Source organism: Saccopteryx bilineata, chromosome 2, assembly GCF_036850765.1.
Source record: "Saccopteryx bilineata isolate mSacBil1 chromosome 2, mSacBil1_pri_phased_curated, whole genome shotgun sequence".
Taxonomy (NCBI): Eukaryota; Metazoa; Chordata; class Mammalia; order Chiroptera; family Emballonuridae; genus Saccopteryx; species Saccopteryx bilineata.
The window spans coordinates 348,137,102-348,157,728 of NC_089491.1; the positions used below are offsets into that span (position 1 = coordinate 348,137,102).

The 20,627-nt window shown below is 42.7% G+C and overlaps 1 protein-coding gene across 7 annotated transcripts in view; it reads right to left on the bottom strand.

Annotated features, from left to right (window-relative positions):
* Positions 1–20,627, bottom strand: part of TANC2 (tetratricopeptide repeat, ankyrin repeat and coiled-coil containing 2) — a 398,932-nt gene that overhangs the window by 8,789 nt on the left and 369,516 nt on the right. For 5 of the 7 annotated variants that reach the window (XM_066262671.1, XM_066262670.1, XM_066262669.1 and 2 more), the window contains 8 exons: positions 15,228–15,361; positions 14,370–14,493; positions 7,616–7,791; positions 7,176–7,308; positions 6,595–6,624; positions 5,672–5,763; positions 3,660–3,806; positions 436–536 (listed from right to left, as the gene is read on the bottom strand). In XM_066262671.1, the coding sequence (XP_066118768.1) occupies positions 436–536; positions 3,660–3,806; positions 5,672–5,763; positions 6,595–6,624; positions 7,176–7,308; positions 7,616–7,791; positions 14,370–14,493; positions 15,228–15,361 (937 nt within the window). The remainder of the gene's footprint in view (positions 1–435; positions 537–3,659; positions 3,807–5,671; positions 5,764–6,594; positions 6,625–7,175; positions 7,309–7,615; positions 7,792–14,369; positions 14,494–15,227; positions 15,362–20,627) is intronic. The other 2 variants (XM_066262672.1, XM_066262668.1) reach the window with 1 other exon arrangement.

The window sequence follows — 20,627 nt, forward strand, 5'->3', positions numbered from 1 at the left end:
GTGACGTGGCGTGGTGTAGCGGGGGTTTAGTAAGAAGGAGGTTTGATGCCACCAGACTTGAGGGGAGCCCCAGAAGGAAGACTGTAAACAAGCCAGGGATTCCCTTTTAAACAACTACAGGAAAAGAAAGCGGAGCTGTGGATGTAAGTGACCCATCCTACTTTCCCTCTGAAAGGGCTGAGAGGATGTTTGCTTAAGTGACTTCTTCTGAGGTCACAGTGTTTCCTTATGCTATCTGCTTTGGGGGTCAAAAAGTGATTGAGATATGGCAGAGGCTTCTTGGAAGAAGGTGCCATTCTCCAACAATGAAAAGGCATTTTTTACCCAAAGCGAAATGCTCTAGATTTCCATAGCCCCGAAGATTTGCCAATCTTAATTTGGCCAGATTGTTAGAAAAGAGACCTCTTGCTTTTTACCCTCTCTCTCTCTCCTCACCTGCTGCTGCGTTTTGCCCTTGCTCTTGCATAGTAAGCTTCATAAGATTTCGGTTTCAGCTCCAGGGCCTTAGTAGCAAATTCCTCCGCCATTCCAAAATCCTGTCATTACAATAGGTGTGCAAATGAGTCATTGCAGAGATAGAAAAAATAGACAACTTGGGAATAACATAGATCATATGTACATTTCTTTGACACTCATGGACGGAACACCTGGGATTCCTCACATGCCTGGTATGGCTCCAGCCATGTGGCCCACAGCTTGAAAGTTCCTTCTGCCTTTGTGCTGTGTGGACCTACAACCACTCATGGGAATTTATGTGCCCGTAAGTATGAAAATATTCTAGAAGCCAAATGTCAACCCAATGAAGCACTTGACGTTGGAAACTTGAACTAGTTACACACGTGTGTATGAGGCAAACACAAACATCTACACTCACATGGAACCTCATCCTACTGTTATAGTAAACATAAAATCAAAATATAAAATGTAAAAAGGAAACTAAGAGTGAGTTAGGTGTAACTAGGTACGCCCTTTTGAGATACCTCCATATGTTTCAACGTGTGTGCCAATACCATGTGTGAATTAATGTGATTAACTATATTTTACATAAAAGCCCACTATGTAAGGCCCAATTACCAAGGGGTAATGGGTTTACTCCCTTTTCTGATAACTCAATCTTACTTTATCAAGCCCATGACATATGAAGTGTGATAATGTAACTCTATGGTGTGATGAGTGGCCAAATCAGATAAAAGTAGCTGGGGTGAAGATCATGGCAGTTGCCCGAGAGTCCAATGCAGACTCCACGTCACCCACCGAGACCTCTTGGCAACTGCCATGAGGCTTTGTGCCTCTCCAAGCAAGTTTGTTTGGGGCCCCACCAAAGTGAGGACCTAGACTTAGCCGGCTACTCGTCTTAAATGTGAGTGAATTAAAGTCTATGTTATTTAGCTTGCTATGAGTGTTTCTACCTATTAATTGACTCCTAATTGCTTTCACTTTATGTCGTGAACTACCTAACGAACCCAGCTTTAACTTAAATATAACCAACTAAATAGTTTATCATGACATACTGTCTACCTTCCAGCTGTGTCCACTAGCTCTGGTTTTCTAAGGGATGGCTGCAATCCATGAGGATGGGGCCTGCGCTGACCATGAAGTAGGGGCAGCAGATGCGGGCTCAAGTTCAGAGTGTGTTGTATGTTTTCTCATCCATATCTACTTCACAGGTGGGATTAAGAACAATATAGCATTTGAATGCCCTGTACACCGTTCTTGGAACATAGCAGATGATCAGTAAATGGTAGTTTCCTTTCTATTTTGGAGGTCTTCTCTGGTCTGTTCCTTCTCTTAAGTGGTTCCTTGCTTAGAGAACATTTATTTTTTTTATAGAGGAAGTAGGTTTGTTTGTTTTTTTAAAAGATTTTTACTTATTCATTTTAGAGAGGAGAGAGAGAGAAAGTAAGAGAGAGAGAACGGGGAGGAGTAGGAAGCATCATCAACTCCTATATGTGCCTTGACAAGGCAAGCCTAGGGTTTTGAACTGGCGACCTCAGCATTCCAGGTCTATGCTTTATCCAGTGCACCACCACAGGTCAGGCCCTTAGGAAACATTTAAAATAAAAAACAAGGGACCCAGTCTATGACTGAGGTCTGGGCTATCACCTGCCTCTTGATCACTGAGACTTCATGGAGGCACAAAGCTGCAGTTTTACCCTTATACAAAAAGAAGTTTTTCCCTTCTCCTCTAATGTCAAAGCCATAGGACAGCACAGTAGCCTCTGATTACACTTATAATTCTTAATGCCTTAGGCAGAACAAAGATCTTGGGGCACAGGTAAAAATTAAAAAACAAAAACGGGCAATTCTGTGCTCAAGAAGGCAGACTTCAGGTGCTAAGCAGAGCACTGGTCAAGGGAGGTGGTTTTTAACTATTTCTGAACAAATGTGCAGCTAAAGAGCAAGTATTCCATCTTATCAAGGTTGTCTTCTAACCCTACTCTGGCTCCAACCTTACTCTTTAATTTTTTCTTTCGAGACCATCAGTATGCCAGGGAAGATGACTTAAGAAGTATACTATTTGTTAGGCAAACAAAAAGCCAGCAGGTTGGCAGTAGCTCCTGCTCTTTGTCTCACTTTCACTGGCTGGTGTCATAGGACACTGGTGAAGATTCTTCTGTTTCATGTAAGAACCTTACTTACCACCTTCCCTTAAGGCCTCCCCCTCCCCTCTCACCGGGAACCTCTACCACGGCCCCACTGTCCTTAGCACCTGGGGCAACTCTGCCTCTTCAGGCCCTAACTGTCCTCTGAGACACCCAGGTCTGTATCAGGTTCCTCTGTCAGGTTTTAGATAGAGGATATGAAGATCATGCACACAAATAATCTTTCTGGTATTGGCAGCAGACCCATTGCCACTGAGGCTGACTCACTGTTACCCAAATGAGTTCCTTATTGATCAATATTCCTGTTTGCTTGGATTGTTTCTCTCTCTTTATGAGACCTCAGGCAAGTGGATGTCAGAGATTTCTGCCATGATCCTAGCTATTCCCAGTGTCTGAGAGAGGGCTCTTGGCCCTGGAGGGTTCGCATGGCAAGGTGCTGAGGGCATCAGAGGCTGCATCTGCAAGGCAGGCAAGAAGGACTGAGGGCTCCTTGGAAGACAATAAAGGACCAGAAGAGTGCTAAGATCCTCCCTGAGAAAAGAAGGGCCATGGCATGCTAGAATAAAAATATGAGGAAAGAAGTAAAAAGTTCACGATAAGCCTTAGGAATTAAACCTTGAAGTTCATGCTCCTGAGCCCTCTCTCCAGCCTTTTTGTAAGTGACTCAGAGGTCTTCTAGAAAGAAAGGGAATGACTAAAATTCATATCTAACTGCAGCTGGAATTCTAGTGATAATTGCTCTCACATTTTCCCAAAGACCAGAAAGTTGATTTGGGGGTGGGGAGGATGATAAGAATACTTCAATCACTTTCAGTAGGAGTTATGAAAATTCAGAAACTGAGAGAGTGCCCACAGCATTAACTGTTTTACAATTTGAGATGCTGATTGTACTCAGAGTTGATTTCTTTCAAATTGCAAATGTCAGTGCTCTGTGAAGGACAACCAAGTTCTAAACGGGCCAGAGAAGGATTTCAGAGGCCTGGTTAAAAGCTAGTGAGTGACACAGACTGTCAACTTCCAGTACTGAAGAAAGGAGTTGGGATGAGAGGGACTTACGTTCATTTTCCTGCGACATCGAGAGAGGTTGAGAAGAAGAGACACCTTCAGTTCCCGGAAGGTTTTCAAGTCCTCACCAAACCCTTCTCTAGGGAACTTCTTCAGAGCATACTGGTAGCGCTGGGCAGCCTCCTTTACTTTACCTTTCTAATGGGAGGACAAGATGGCAAAACATAGTCGGTCTGCTGAGCAGCGAAGTTTGGTCCCACTCCTGTCCTCTCTCCAGTTATTCCTAAGGGTTAACCCTCCCCAACACCACCTAGAGAGTAGGTCTGGCCCTGAAGGTGAGAGGCTCTCCCAGTCAGGGAAGGTGTAAAAGGGGTTACCCAAGACACAAGCCAGAGAAACAAATCCAGGCCTGGGACCCTTGCTTCCCAACTGGATTCCCAGGGGAATGATCTCAATCATTTCAAAGGAGCTTTTTCTTGACCTGATCTCCCAGGAACACATATCATTTCCTAGTCCTCAACGTGCCAAAGTTATCACTACTTCCTGAATTTTGGCTTGTCTGGGAAACTCTTTGTTTGATGATGCACCTTGCCAGTTCTCAGAGGTCATTTTCTTCCTCGCCAGGGATGTAGGACCTAAAATAATCTACTTGCTGGTTCCTAATCTCAAGGTATAAAATAATATCAATCAGTTTTCCCTGTTTTTGGAAAAGGCATGGGTAGGGTGCTGGTAGAGAAGTGACGTTTATACTCTGTGATTCTATGTGGGAGATTTTTCCAAATGAAGTAAATCTATGACCAGCTTAGGGACCTGGTCACAGGAGCCTTGAACTTTTCCTACAATTTGTATTTGAAAATCTGTCAGCTCAGCCTCGGATGATGCAGGAGGCACCCCCACTCTTTAGCTGATCTTTGCCCACTTCAATCCTCCTGTACAGCTGCAACTTTACCAGGGATCCTGGTCTCTTATTTTCTCTCTAGCACCTTTCATTAAGAGGGATTTGGAGTCCTCTAAGGAAGAATTCTGGGTGGGACAGTAGTTCTGCTAATTCTCATTAGAAGGTAGGACTCCCTGTATCTCAGAATATCAGAAGTTATGTAATAACCGGGGTTTAGATGCTTGAGGGAGCATCTAAGTCCATTATCAACTCCAGAGATATGGCAGCGAAAGAGGCCCTTCTTTGAAGTCATGTGTAATCATGGTTGGGTTAGGATGCAACTTTCCTAGAAGCTTGAGTCCTAGACTATCATGACTCTCACTCAAAAGGTTCTCAGGGAAGACAACTCTGCTTCCAGGAACTCTGTACACTCCTCACACAGCGGGGGCGGAGAGGGGGATAACGTGCTTCACAGTCATTTCATTTTGGCCTGGAGATGTCTCAGTGACACCCACTGTGACAAGCTGGGTTGGATTTGTTTTTACCCTTAGGAGAAGAGGATTCGGCTAATATTAACACAACGGGGTAATTCTGACATGGAATACTCTTAAGGGACTTCCTACAGGCCATGAGTTTGTGTTAGGGCACGGAGCCTGCAGCTTGAACTGTGAGTACAAGACTCCATTCTTCTGTTATTGTCATTCAGTGAGTGACTTCAAGCAAATCTTGTAATTGCTATTTGTCTTGGTTGCCTAATCTCCTCAGAAGTACTGATAAACTATTACTACTATAGACCTTTAAATCTGTGGATATATTAAGTATGAAAGGTAAGATCAATGACTTTTCATGGACCAGAAATATGTTCACAGTACTACATAATTTTACTTTTACTTGGCTCATGAACTTTCAGGTCCCACTTACAGATTCCATGTAGAATCTATGTAACAACCTATCAGTGGCTAAAAACTAAGTCTTTAGGTTGATCAGCTATGGACACATGTAGGCTATTCTTGCTCTCTTGTTGGGAAGGAAGAACCCAGGATCCTCAACTTATGAGGGATGGCATTCTCCCTTTGTCTCTAGAACCAAAGATGAGAACTGTCAAGACCTTGGTAGGTTCTATATACATACATTCTGTTTCTACAGAAAACAGTTTTGAGGAAGCTTTGTCCTTCCCTCCCCTCACCTTATAAAACATGTCCCCCTCTTCCATCAGCTTGCTCAACAGGATGATCATGATGTCTGGTTTGGAGGTAGCCATCGCCCATGTGGCTGGACCTGTAGTGTACAGGATGCATGATGGGTAAAAAACTCATACAATGTAAGGGTGGTAGGAAGCTAGGTGAAAAAAACATCCTGGGGGAATTTCTGCTGAGAGAACAACTTGCTCCACAACAATTTCCTCATCTTTTAGACCTGGGAGTATCTTAGTGACTCCCATTGCCAAGAAGTTGCATTGGATTTGTATTCACCTTAAAATAAGACTATCTGAACTGAGTTTGCACCACAGGAGGGCAGCAAATCCTGCAGACTGCATTTGGGCAGGCAATGGCTTACTTCGGAGTTATTTTAAATAAGGGAATTGGGAAAAAGGGTTTACATTAAATGTCACCATAAGTAAGATTTTAAATATCTAGGAAGAGTAATTTATTTTAGAATCTGGGACTCAAAGCCCCCAGCTGTTTAGTCTATTAATATTTAAATATGCACTTTGCAGAGGGAAACCATTTAAGACTCTGAAGGCTTCCTTCATTTGTATCAAACAGGTCTGCCGGCAGTTACTGTGAACCAGGAGCACAGTCCCAATGTCAGACAGATGTGAAACAAGCCAACGTTATTGAGGACTATTTTACCCCCAAAGAGAAAGAAAAGGTTAAATCGATTAGTTTACAGATATACCTGAATTATTTACCAACTATGCTTTTCAGGGTTAGTTATAAAAAGTTCAAGTTATTCTCTTCAACAGTCATTAAAAAAAATCTCCTTTTAAGGTGAAGTAAATTAAAAGATTAGAGGTGTGGGGAACTCATGCAGGCTAAATCAAAGAGGAGAAGGCAAAGCTGACCAAGCCATCAGACCACGCCTGATGCTGACAGCAGTGAAATATACCTCGTGGGCGACTCGGTAACGTCTGACAACCTTCAAAGAAAGGAGAAAATAAAAAGTTGTAGGAGAGGAAAAAAAATATGGATGAAGGTGAAAAAAAAAAAAAAAGAAGGAAAAAGCAGCAGTGAGAGCAGGCAGCGAAAAAGCCAGCATATAAGCCAACCCTTGTCTACACGTCTGTGGGCCGGGAGCGAATGGGACAGCAGCAGCAGGGACCTGAGAGTCTGAAGCACATACAGCGCAGGGAAAGCAGAGGCTCACGGCCGTGCAGGGATCCAGGATGCTTAGAGGGTGGGGCTGGTACAGAGGCATTAGCACTAAGATGTGCTTAAGGATCAGAGCAGCCTCCTGGCTAAGGCTACTGGGGCCATGGCAGATAACCATCTGATTTTAGACAGGGTGGTGTAGACCATGGCTCAGACGGCTTTCTCTGGGCCAAGAGCCTTCCTGTTCACTTGGACAGTAACTGGGCCAGGGCAGAGGGAAAACTATATACACTCACAACAAACACCCAGGGCAGCCAGACCACTGGACCAGTCTGGCCCCTGGGCACAGATGGCCAGCACCTTCTTCCTTTCTCCTACCTATCTTGGCTCCTTTCTTCAGAAGAGTGACAACGACAGAAGTGTTCCGGCACCCCACTGCTCTATCCAGCGGGCGCATTCCGCTGTAGTCAACGTGCTCGATCATGGCCCCGTGATCCACCAGGAACTGGACCTAGCACATGGACCAAGCAGAGCAGTCAACATGAGTGCAATGGTGCAGCACTGCCCCCGAGGGCTCTGGCTGCTGCCTGCCTTTTATTCAACTGCTGGTCTGAGCAGGCTGGGTAGCCTTGGTATTTTAGGACATACCTGTATTTTTGCTTGTTAATGGTGTTTTGAATATTCCTGTCCTCTATCAAGTACGGATCCAAGAACTTTATATCAGGAATCACCATACATAACCTGCCACCCCAGATAACACTATGGGTGGAAAACCTTCCCTATCCCTACGACCAGGAGGTTTGTTTAAAGGCACTCACCACCTCAGCATCACCATAGAAAGCTGCCAAATCCAGGGGGGTGCGGCCATTCTTGTCGGCATGGTCTGTGGCAGCTCCATTATCCACCAGAGAACGGACCACAGAGAGATGGCCCTTCAAACAAGCCCAGCTGAGGGCTGTCAGTCCTTCTTTGTCCATCAGAGCAATGGAAGCACCTACAAGAGACGGAACATGAAAGTTCATAGAAGGGAAAGCTGGCGCTTAAGGTGTACACTCTGCCGAAGCACAGCTCTTGTGCCTGGTATGTAAGTTACCTTTCAACAATAACTGTTAAAAAAAATGGACCCTATAAACTTTCAGTAGAAGAGAGAGCTGTTTTACTGGGTATTCTGAGTCCTCCACAATCTATCCCCAAGCATACTTTCTGTCCTTTAAGTTCATTTCTCCCCTGTGAGAATCCTCTACTTTGGCAAAATGGATGCGCTCACTGCCTCTAGAGTCTAGACCAGGGGTCTCAAACTCGCGGCCTGCGGGCCGCATGCGGCCCGCCGAACAATTTTGTGCAGCCCACAGACTAATCCACGAAGTTCAAAATATTTTGGATAAAATTAAGTAAGCCTAGGGGCCTACTTGTATTTTTCATTTCTCTAGCATCCTAGCTAGATATTAGCTTAGTTAACAGCAGTTGTGATGCGAACTACAGTTTCTGGTCGTTTTGTGACACTGAGTAAACTGCATGTACGATTGTGCTTGTTGTACTGATTTTTTTTTGTTTTCAACTGCAGTGAGAAAAGTGTTGCGTAACAGTTGCCTTTTGTAGACCTAGTGCTGCCCGCCTAACGGCTGTGATCTTGCTCTGCGGCCCACATGCTGAGTTGAGTTTGAGACCCCTGGTCTAGACTCTCGCATAAATGTTTCTGAACCCTCTCTTTTGGTTACGTTGCTTCTACATGTAGAATGCCTTTTCTTTCCCCATGACATTTCTCACTTCTGCCTGTTTCCTAGGAACCATCTCAAACTCTCATCTCCACAAAGCTTCTCGCAATTGATTCATTCTTACCACCTCTACAGTCTGTTTAACATGTCACCTTATTCTGTGGCTAATCTTTTTTTTTTTAATGTATTCTACTTGCTTGCAATAAATTGTCAATGAATGTTTTCTGAACTCAGTGAAAGTTTTTCATTTATAAAAATATAAACTCCTAGAGAGATTTTCATAAACTAAGAGCTCAGTACATGTTTACAACTGATGACAGACTGTGAGGGAAATGGACTCATGGGAAGAGACTGAACCTAGGCCACAGAGGAAATCTGAAGTTTAATTAAATTAGCCAGCTTTCAATAACTTCATGCCTACTCTCTTAGCCCCTTTTATATTCTATATCTGCCTTCAAATTTTCTATTTTCATCTGTAAAGATCAAGCTCACTTGATTTTTGTAATATACACAAAACATACATACTGTTTTGTAATTAGTCTAAAATTCAATATACATTTGGTTCTCAGCTTAGACTGTAAGCTCTTGGATGGCAAAGAGCCTGTTAGTTCCTTACTAGTTTGGAAGAGTACCTAAGATGATTCTTTTTACACAGTTGGCACGTCATACTTATTACCGATCAACTTACTGCACATGGAACACTTTCCATGCTGCCTCCTCAGGAGGACAGGATTCAGATGTCAGATCGAGCTTAGGACCTGCCACAGCCAGCTCAAGGTCTGCTCAGCAGTTACCTGGCCTCTCACCTTCGCATCCCTAGAGGTCAGATAACCAGACTTTGTGGCTTCCCATAGCAGGATGCAGGGCTGGAAGACACTATACCTCTAACAATGATGAAAGCCATTTCTGTATTACTAGGTTATCTTTTCATCCTGGTACATAAAACATCGACTCTAACATGGAACGATTTTGAATATGGGGCAGAATCCAAGTGGTTTTCTTAGACACCACATCTCTAAATTCCCTGGACAGAGCTTCCAGAAGTGGAAAAAGCAGGATAAGAAGGTCCTGGATATATATTACAGATAAACTGATTTTCCAAATATAAGGAAAGTTGGAGTTAAGAAATTGAAAGGAGATACATATGAAATAAACCCATATGATCAATTTACTTCCAGAATTCAATTTGTAATCTTCTTCCTCTCTGTTCTCCTTCTTAGAGTTAATGGAATCACAGTTCTCCCAAACATCCATCTTCAGACTTTTTTTTTTTTTTTTCAGAGACAGAGAGTCAGAGAGAGGGACAGATAGGCAGGAACGAAGAGATGAGAAGCATCAATCATTAGTTTTTCTTTGTGTGTTGCAACACTTTAGTTGTTCATTGATTGCTGTCTCATATGTGCCTTGACCGTGGGCCTTCAGCAGACCAAGTAACCCCTTGCTAGAGCCAGTGACCTTGGGCTCAAGCTGGTGAGCTTTTGCTCAAACCAGATGAGCCCACGCTCAAGCTGGCGACCTTGGGGTCTCGAACCTGGGTCTTCCGCATCCCAGTCTGACACTCTATCCACTGCGCCACCGCATGGTCAGGCCATCTTCAGACTTTATCTTCAACTCATCCTCTTTCTTATATCTTACATGCAACCAATCATTATATCCAAAATCATTTTGGCACTGACCCTTCTGTTCTAATGTTCTAATAGCTACTGCACCTGGATTAGGGCTCGTTACCTGTCATCTATTTTACTACAATGGCATGCTAATGGATCCCTTGGCCTACCAGAATTCCTTCATCAAGTCTATTCTTCATGCTACTGCCTGAACAATTAAAAAAAAATTTTTTTTTATTTATTCATTTTAGAGAGGAGGGGGGGAGGGAGAAAGAGAGAGAGAGAGAGAGAGAGAGAGAGAGAGAGAGAGAAGGGGGGAGGAGCTGGAAACATCAACTCCCATATGTGCCTTGACCAGGCAAGCCCAGGGTTTTGAACTGGCGACTTCAGCATTTCCAGGTCGACGCTTTATCCACTGCTCCACCACAGGTCAGGCAACTTTTTTTTTCTTAGCAAGAAAGACAGAGATTGAGTGAGGGAAAGATGGGGACAGACAGGCAGGAAAGGAGAGAGATAAGAAGCATCAATTCTTCGTTGTGGCTCCTTAGTTGTTCACTGATTGCTTTCTCATATATGCCTTGACGGGGGGGGGGGGGGGCTGCAATGGAGCCAGTGACCCCTTGCTCAAGCCAGTGACCTTGGGGTTTTGAACCTGGGTCCTCTGCATCCCAGGCTGACACTCTATCTTACTGTGCCATTGCCCGGTCAGGCCTGAGTGACTTTTTTAAAAAAGCACAACTCTGGCATCAAGTCCTTTTTAAAAAATCTTCAAAGATTGCCTTTAGAGTCAATTCCAAACTGTTTTAGCCCGTTCCTTTCCAATTGCTTTGCACATACATTTCCCATTTTATTTCTCAACAGCCCTCACGTACTTTCCTGGACAACTTGCCTATTTCCCCAAACCTGTTCAGCATTGTCTGTTCCTCCTCCTTTGCCTTTCAATTACATTACTCCCCGTCTCTCAATACAGAACATTCTTCCTATTCAAATTTCAAAGTCCATCTATTCTAACTCAAACACCTTTATCAGAGCATTTAGGATTCTTTGTTTTAAGGTAGTTATTTATCTTTGTTTCAAACCCTTCCTTGCCAGATTATGGACCCTCTGAGAGTATATATCAGGGGTAGTCAACCTTTTGATACCTAGCGCCCACTTTTGTATCTCTGTTAGTAGTAAAATTTTCTAACCACCCACCGGTTCCACAGTAATGGTGACTTATAAAGTAGAGAAGTAACTTTACTTTATAAAATTTATAAAGCAGAGGTACAGCAAGTTAAAGCATATAATAATAATTACTTACCAAGTACTTTATGTCAAATTTTCGCTAAGTTTGGCTGAATAAATCTTTATGAAACAACTTACTATAGTTAAATCTATCTTTTTTTTTTTTTTTTTTTTTTTTTACAGAGGCAGAGATAGACAGGGACAGACAGACAGGAACGGAGAGAGATGAGAAGCATCAATCATCAGTTTCTCGTTGTGTGTTGCGACTTCCTAGTTGTTCATTGATTGCTTTCTCACATGTGCCTTGACCGCGGACCTTCAGCAGACCCAGTAACCCCCTGCTGGAGCCAGAGACCTTGGGTCTAAGCTGGTGAGCTCTTTGCTCAAGCCAGATGAGCCCGCGCTCAAGCTGGCGACCTCGGGGTCTCGAACCTGGGTCCTTCCGCATCCCAGTCCGACGCTCTATCCACTGTGCCACCACCTGGTTAGGCAAATCTATCTTTTTATTTATACTTTGGTTGTTCCGCTATCGCCCACCATGAAAGCTGGAATGCCCACTAGTGGGTGGTTAGGGACCAGGTTGACTATCACTGGCATAGACTATATCATAATTTTTTTTTTTTTTTCATTTTTCTGAAGCTGGAAACAGGGAGAGACAGTCAGACAGACTCCCGCATGCGCCCGACCGGGATCCACCCGGCACGCCCACCAGGGGCGATGCTCTGCCCACCAGGGGGCGATGCTCTGCCCATCCTGGGCGTCACCATGTTGCGACCAGAGCCACTCTAGCGCCTGGGGCAGAGGCCACAGAGCCATCCCCAGCGCCCGGGCCATCCTTGCTCCAATGGAGCCTTGGCTGCGGGAGGGGAAGAGAGAGACAGAGAGGAAAAGCGCGGCGGAGGGGTGGAGAAGCAAATGGGCGCTTCTCCTGTGTGCCCTGGCCGGGAATCGAACCCGGGTCCTCCGCACGCTAGGCCGACGCTCTACCGCTGAGCCAACCGGCCAGGGCTATCATATTAATTTTTAAGAATCATTCACAGTTTCTAGTATAGTGTTCTATAAATAACATAGGCTAAATAAATGTTTGCAGAATTTGTTGATTTAGTAAAAGTTTCTGATATAAGTGTGAAAAATGAAATAGGACAAAGACCAGAATCTCTGTCGTTGGTTAAGAGAGAAGAACTTGCTGGAATCTGTGCCCAATGAGCTTTTTATTGAAATATGGCAGGCACTGTGCAGTTATCTAAAGGTTAGCAGCGGCTGAAGAGTCCTGCCTTCTTCCGGAGACTTGGATTGTTCTGGGACATGTACTCCTGCCGCATCTTATCCTGGGAATCGAGGCACATCCCTCCTCCTCCCCCAACCCGCTCTTAGCAGAAGTGAAGAGAGATAGAAAACCAAACTTGTTTGGTAGCTTGTACTGGGGAAGCAAGAACCACTTTGCACACTGGGAAAGCAGTTCTCTGATTCTTGTGAACCCACCTGTGAGAGCTAAAGATCCAGTATGATTAAGCTATAGTTTGAAATCTTAGAAGAAACCTCTTTTGTTTATGGCCATACCACCCTGAATGCACCCAATCTCGTCTTATCTTGGAAGCTAAGCAGGGTCGGGCCTGGTTAGTACTTGGATGGGTGAAGAAACCTCTTCTTCTTCCTGACTCAAGTATCTTGGGCATGATTCCTCAGGAGGTTGGTTTCCTTGAAATGTGTATGTTTATGGATAAATGTTTTAGGTCCAACTTACCAACAGGAGAGGCTAATTGGAATGGAATCATTAAGGCTAGTTACAATGACACTACCTCCTGTTTCATGCAAATGCTCAAGTTCCACCAGACAGTACTGAAGAGCACCAGTGACTCCAGCCTTTATACTAGAGAGGTCCACCATCACTTGCCACTGTTTTACCCAGGTAACTGAGGTCACAGCAATCTATAGGAACCTGCAATGTTTTGATGGTAGTGTGAATCCTTTAACTTATTTCCCACTTGCCAGGAATATGTGACTGTTGGTAAACGTCAGAAGAAATTTATGACAACAGGTGGATAATAATATCCCAAGTCCTCAAACAGGGTCCCATTATCAGCAATTGTCTTAGCTTCCATGTGCCTCCTTTGGATACAAGAAAAATACTAGTTGTGCAGGATTACAAAACAACTGATATAGTTAAATCAAAATACAATCCCTGGAAGATGAACATTTATTGAGTGTACATTAAAAATTCCAAGTTGGGGCTGACCAGGCGATGGCACAGTGGATAGAGCGTTGGACTGGGATGTGGAGGACCCGGGTTAGAAACCGTGAGGTTGCCAGTTTGAGCGCAGGCTCATCTGGTTTGAGCAAGGCTTACCAGCTTGAGCCCAAGGTCGCTGGCTTGAGCAAGGGGTCATTCACTCTGCTGTAGCCCCAGGTCAAGGCACATACGAGAAAGCAATCAAGGAACAACTAGGGTGCTGCAACGAAGAACTGATGCTTCTCATCTCTTTCCTTTCCTGTCTGTCTGTCCCTATCTGTCCCTCTCTCTGTCTTTCTCTGTCTCTGTTACACACACACAAAAAAAATCCAAATTGGGAGAATACTGATTTAAGGAGTTTTGAATATTAATTTGATTAAAATACTAAAGATCCCTGAAGCCATAAGCAGGGTCCCCAAACTTTTTACACAGGGGGCCAGTCCACTGTCCCTCAGACCATTGGAGGGCCACCACAGTGTTCCTCTCCTCTCACTGACCACCAATGAAAGAGGTGCCCCTTCCAGAAATGCAGTGGGGGGCCGGATAAATGGCCTCAGGGAGCCGCATGCGGCCCGCGGGCAGTAGTTTGGGGATGCCTGCAAGGAAATAGAGAACGTGAGAGTAAGAAGGGTCCCACTATATATAAGAGGAGAGGAAATGGACTTCTCATTTTCTAACCATCTGTATTAATAATAATATATGTTCTTAACATTCCTTGGAATCCATCACTGGAAATCATGAGTTCCTTGTGTTATTATGGGCACTGACCACTCAGCTCTGGCATCTCAGGACTGACCTTGTGCAAGCAGAAAATCCACAGTTCCTAGATGGCCTTCGGAAGCAGCCATCATCAGGGGAGTCCGGCCCTGCTTGTCTGCCATGTTGACATCGGCTCCATGGGTGAGCAAAAGATCAACAATCTGCAAGTGCAGAGAGACAGGAACCAATCACCCAGGAAGAGCTACTAAGTAAAAAAGAATTTAAGATAACAATGGCCAAGACGTAGACTAAGCAATCCCATAACTGTAGCTCCAACACAAGTGACTGCCTATGTCAGTGCCGTTATACTGACCTCCAGAAGTTGCAAAGCTGCCTACAGTGAATATTTACCATTGAATTGAATACAACAGAGTGCCTGTAATAACTCTTTAGCACTGTCTGGCTTTTAGGGCCTTTTTTACTACTCAACTTCTTCAAAGGATTATTACCAATATGCTTTCTTTTCTATCCTAAATGTAAAAATAAGCATTTATCCAGAAGCCAAACATCTGGAAAGACTGCATAACTAGAATGTATATCTACCACATTTTATTTTAGCAAGTCTCTGATTAGCAGGAGTCTGTTAAGATATGAATCTTCCTGAGAACCTGTGGATACCGTGAAGTGTTCTCTGAAAAGAGGTTACTCTATGACCAGGCTGTCAAAAGTAACTAGTCCTTCCATACAATCTAGAAATGATGATGATTTTGAATGCTAACTTTTTGACATATTCTCAACTATAGTATTATACTCAGGTCCTCAAAACAAATGACTGCTGGGTAACCCAAACTTTGTGATTCTTTTTTTCCCCTTTCCCCTTTTATCTCTGTGCATCAGAAGTTCCTACCTAGAATTCGCCCTTGCCCATGGAACTGGAAGTAGCTGTGCTGCTTACCTGCCAGTGGCCTTGTCGGACAGTGCTGAATAGGGGCACCACCCCTCGGCGGTTTGGCTGGGCCACGGCCGCCCCTTGTTCCAAGAGCAGACGACACACCTCCAATTTGCCCCTTCCGGCTGCAGCTGTCAGGGCTAAGGGCAGAGAACATACACTGAAAACAGGTGGCTCCTGCCATCTCCAATCTTTTTTTTTTTTTTTTTTTTTTTGCATTTTTCTGAAGCTGGAAACAGGGAGAGACAGTCAGACAGACTCCCGCATGCGCCCGACCGGGATCCACCCGGCACACCCACCAGGGGCGATGCTCTGCCCATCCTGGGCGTCGCCATGTTGCGACCAGAGCCACTCTAGCGCCTGAGGCAGAGGCCACAGAGCCATCCCCAGCGCCCGGGCCATCTTTGCTCCAATGGAGCCTTGGCTGCAGGAGGGGAAGAGAGAGACAGAGAGGAAGGCATGGCGGAGGGGTGGAGAAGCAAATGGGCGCTTCTCCTGTGTGCCCTGGCCGGGAATCGAACCCGGGTCCTCTGCACGCTAGGCCGACGCTCTACCGCTAAGCCAACCGGCCAGGGCACCATCTCCAATCTTCTGTGTGAAACATGGCAGGATAACTGGGTTTGATGAAGATAACTGCTACTTTACTGCCAAGAATAATGATTTTAGCTACTTTTGCCATAAAGAAAAAATTTGAAGAAAATTAATGAATAAAAATACGTTTAAATGGGTTTACTTATTATATGTGAAGACAGTAATAACAATAAATTACTGAAAAATCACCTTTGACCAAACTTAGTTGGCTGCTATTTTTTCCTATCCCAACTGTCTTCTCTGCTTTGACCTACCTCTTTTTTGGTACCTCTTCCTGGTTACAATCCTTCTACTGCTGTATGTGTGGCTAGAATGCAGAGGAGGGCTTTTGCAGAGTAAGGTCTTTTTTTAGAATTAGGTAGGAACAGCCTCTGGCCAATCTCTATTCCTAGACTCTTAAACCCAAAAAACCAAAGTCAGAAACTGCAGTCCATGGGCCTCAGGCCAGTTTTCGTTCTTTTTCTGAGTTGAGAAAGACATTTCTAGTATATCTGCAACCACTTTTACATGAGGATCAGAACTGTTCAAGGCAATAGTCATAAAAATGACGACAAAGGTTCCTTTCTTGTGGATATGAAATAACAGAGTCACAGATAAAAAATAGCTATAGTGAGTATAAAGGACACAGCTGGAAGAAATGTAAAACATTCTTCTTTCTGTGCTGTTGCCCGTTGTTCACAATCTTTGATACAGCAGAGTCTACAAATGCCTATTTCAACCTCTGAGTACTATTTCAACAGTAGCAAGAAGAATTTGGAGATACACTTTCTACTAAGTCCATATTTGAACAAATATATTTGTCTCATTTCTCAAGGGGATCTCAAATGCATAGGTTTAGTGTTTAAAAGAATAGATGAGGGTAGGAAAAATGGTAAACACTGTTAGAAGATGGGAGGAGCTATATACTTTAAAGAAAGAGGATGGAGAAATTTTTTTCCTAATTGACTTGGAAAACTGATGTGGGAGTTAGTTAGCAGGTCCTTTTTATTTTGGCCACCTACTCTGATGACAAATCAGAAAAAAATAATATTTGGCAAGTACAAATAATATTTCAGTTTGCAAATGTTGGTATCCAAGGAGGGAAACAATTAAAATTCGAATCAAATGGTCACTTGTAATCTTTTTCTTTTAAGTGAAAATTGTGGCATTTTGTCTTTGGACTTAGCCAAATTTATCCACAACTGACTTATATGCAAACCAAAATAACCTGTAATTTCCACTAAGATAAACCATTAAGTAACCTTTTCCTTCCTCAATGATAAGAAGGGCTTATGAAGAAAAATGTGACAATTTTAGAAGATGTATTCACTCAAATGACATGTATCAATGCCTTGTCTTATATTTATTTTCAGTTGTATTTCAGAAGTCCCAACATTATTCCTGTCCTGTTTCTCACAGAAGGGAAGAGGCTTGGTCCTATCTGGGTAAGAGGTATTTCTAAACTCCAAATGGATGAGTACAGGTATTAATTGCGTCTGATTGTTTATTTGACAAAGCAGCTTTAGCTCTTATTCTTTAAATCAAAATCAGTGATCTTCCCTTTTTCAAGTTTGTATTTCTAATAGTTCAGGACAAACAAAACCAAACCACTACTTCTTGGCTCAGAACACAAGAGCAGTTGACTGGAACTCATTATGTTGTATACCTTCAACTTACACAATGTTATATGTCAACTATTTCTCAGTAAAGCTGGGGTAATAAAAGAACTTGACTGAGTTTGATACTTGTGAGGAACCATAAAATCACCTTGTTGGTATATAAAACAAATGATTTGGATTTTTTTTTAAGCATGTGAGAGGGTGGGAAAAGATAGGGACAGAAAGACAGACAGGAAGGAAGAGAGATGAGAAGCATCAACTCATAGTTGCAGCACCTTAATTGTTCATTGATTGCTTCTCTTAAGTGTCGTGATGCGGGGCTCCAGCTGAGCCAGAGCGCCCTTGCTCAAGCGAGCAACCTTGGGGTCATGTCTATGATCCCACGCTCAAGCCAGCAACCCCTGCTCAAGCTGGTGAGTGTGCTCAAGCAAGATAAAGCCTGCACTCATTGGAAAATTTCTAACTCCCATGTTCTGATCCCATTTAAAGTAGCTACTAGGTGACAGGGTTGCAGCAAAGTTCCCTTTTAATGTCCTACATGTGGGGGTTGGAGGGAAAATATATTATTTTCCACAAAAGAATTTTGTAGAATACCATCCTGGAGAAGATATGGACAGTGTTTCAGAATCAAGCCTGTCAAAAAGGATGTCAGTTCACAGTACACAGGTGAAATGCACAACAGTGCCCATCGGGAAAGCTAAACTTACACTGTCCTCTCTAATCTGAAGTTCTATTGCTTTGGACAGTCCATTTCAATCCACCGGGTAACACATTTATATGAGAGAGAATGTTCCATTTGGCCTTTTTCTTTATTGTGTCTTCTCTGTTGCTTAGGTTATGATGTAATTTGGCAGGAATCTCAAAGCTGATAGTGGGACACGGTCATTAACACAGCTGGCAGTTTCATCTCGGAACAACCTAACTCTGTTAAATGGGATCTGTGCTTTTCAAAATCTAAGAGCAAGGAGTTCCTTTGGTTGGATTTTATAGAAGTCTTATCAAAAACTGTTAAAACATTTTTTGGGGAAAAAATGTTTAAGGTAAAGCCAGTTCTGTAAAACAACAATTTGATTTTTAGACAATCACAGCAGTTTAGAGTCTAATCTCCTCCTGAGACCGGTAATAAAATTTGTTCTTCAGTTTGTCAGCATCTCATGAGATTGATATAAATGGTCTTTTCTCAAATGGAAACATCTAAGGAGTTTGAAGAGGCAGACAAGATACAGCTCATAGTCGGGGAAATAGCCAAAGTCGGCTTGGATGGGATGCTGACACTAAGTAGAACCGGGCAAAGCAATTGGTTCTTTTGTTTCTATTCTCAACCTAGAAAGAGTGCAGCAGACAGGTCATGTAAGGCCAATGGGAGGGAAGTTGTTGGGAGACATAAACTGATCATTGCCTATCCAAAACAACATTAATTAAACATTTATTGAGCTATATGTCAGATACTGTATCTCTGCTCTTAATCATGGTTGAGTAAGAATAACAGACAAATACGTTATGATACAGTGTGATATGTACAACAGAAATAAGTCCATGGAGGTTGGTTGTATGGAGATGGCACAGAGGAAGAAGTGTCTGAGAAGGTCTCTAGGAAGAGAGAAATAGAGAAAAAGACACAGGAGACTTGTAGGCGTTCAAGGGCAAGGAGGAGACATGTCAGGCACAGGGAGAGCATGTATAAAGACAGTGTATAAGGTGGGAAATAGCATGTTTATTGTTACTGGAGTAACTGGAGGAGAAAGGTAATAGATGAGGCCAGATCATGACTGGCCTCATCTTTCATCAGAGAAATTGTGACTCAGAAAGATCACTTTGGCTGAGGTTTGGGAGATGAATCACAAAAGGGTGAGGCTACAGACAAGAAGATCATTGAGGAAGTAGTTGCAATAATTTAGGCAAGAGTTATGGGTATCTTGTTTATTCTGTGAACTCGCTTCTTTTGGGCCAATAGATGGCTCAGGCCCTCCAGGCTTGCTAGAAGCTTTTAATGCTGGTCCTAGTCTATGCCCATAAGACAAAAGAGAGGAGGGAGAGGTGAACAACCTTGTCACTTTAATCACTCTTCTTCTGTGTTGTTCCTTAAAAAGTCTGTGAAAACCCTGTGGGAAGGGAAGGGGTCAGGCAGATGGTGAAAGCTGGTTGTAGGAAGATGCTGTCTGGAAGGATATTCTAGTGATATGCTTTTAGAAAATCCAGTATGTGAAAATTATACCTCAATTAATATTTCACTATATGCTAAGATATAGTTCATTGATTCTAAGTTGCACTTTTTTCCTTCACATTTTAACATCTCTGAAATTGGAATGCATCTTAAAATTGATGCATAATAAAGAATTGTGCCAGTTTAATAGGCAGAGCATTTTTGTTTTTTTTCCTGTAGTGACATATAATAGAATGATTGTTTAGCTACTAATAGTAGTGTCTTATATTCAGTACAATAAGCGTACAGATTGTTAGAAACATCATGACCATTGTATTTTCCTTAGGCAAAATTATGTTGTTTATAGGTCAGCGTTACAGATATGAGACTCCAACCAGCTGGTTGTAGGTCACAGACCTTCACTCCCTATATAAGAGAAATGTATAAGATTTTGCCTTTGGAGGAAACATTAGAAGTCAATGGATCATTATAAATTTTAAATGATTATGTGATATAAGTTAGAAAGAAACATGCATGCTTAGTAAATCCATCACTACAGCCAGAAAAGCAAATCATCTATTCTACCTAGTTGTGAGTTGTCAGAACATTTTTACATAGCAAAGACATTATTTCCCCAAAACTTTTCTGAGGTAAAATAACTTCTTATAAATCTATAAATGTATTACAAATGCGTTTCATTCTAGCCTACATTTAAATAGCATTTTATGTTTGTAATACTGAAATTATTTCATATATCAAATACAATGCAATTCTGATTATGTGCAAATTGACACAAAGCTTTGATGTTATTCAATCTTGAGATATGACACACATGTAAGACAATGTAACAAACTTTACTGCATCTTTAAAAGTATGACATGTCTTAAAAGCCCCAAGACCATAAAATTTTATTCTAATAAGCAATTCATATCAATAAAAATAAGTCTTCTATTTAGTTCACACTGCTCTTGGAAATTTTTTAGTGATTCTTTAAGTATAGCACTAGAATGTATTTGCTATTCATCAGTATGACTGTTGGTCTAGTAATTTCTATCTATTATCACTACTGCAACA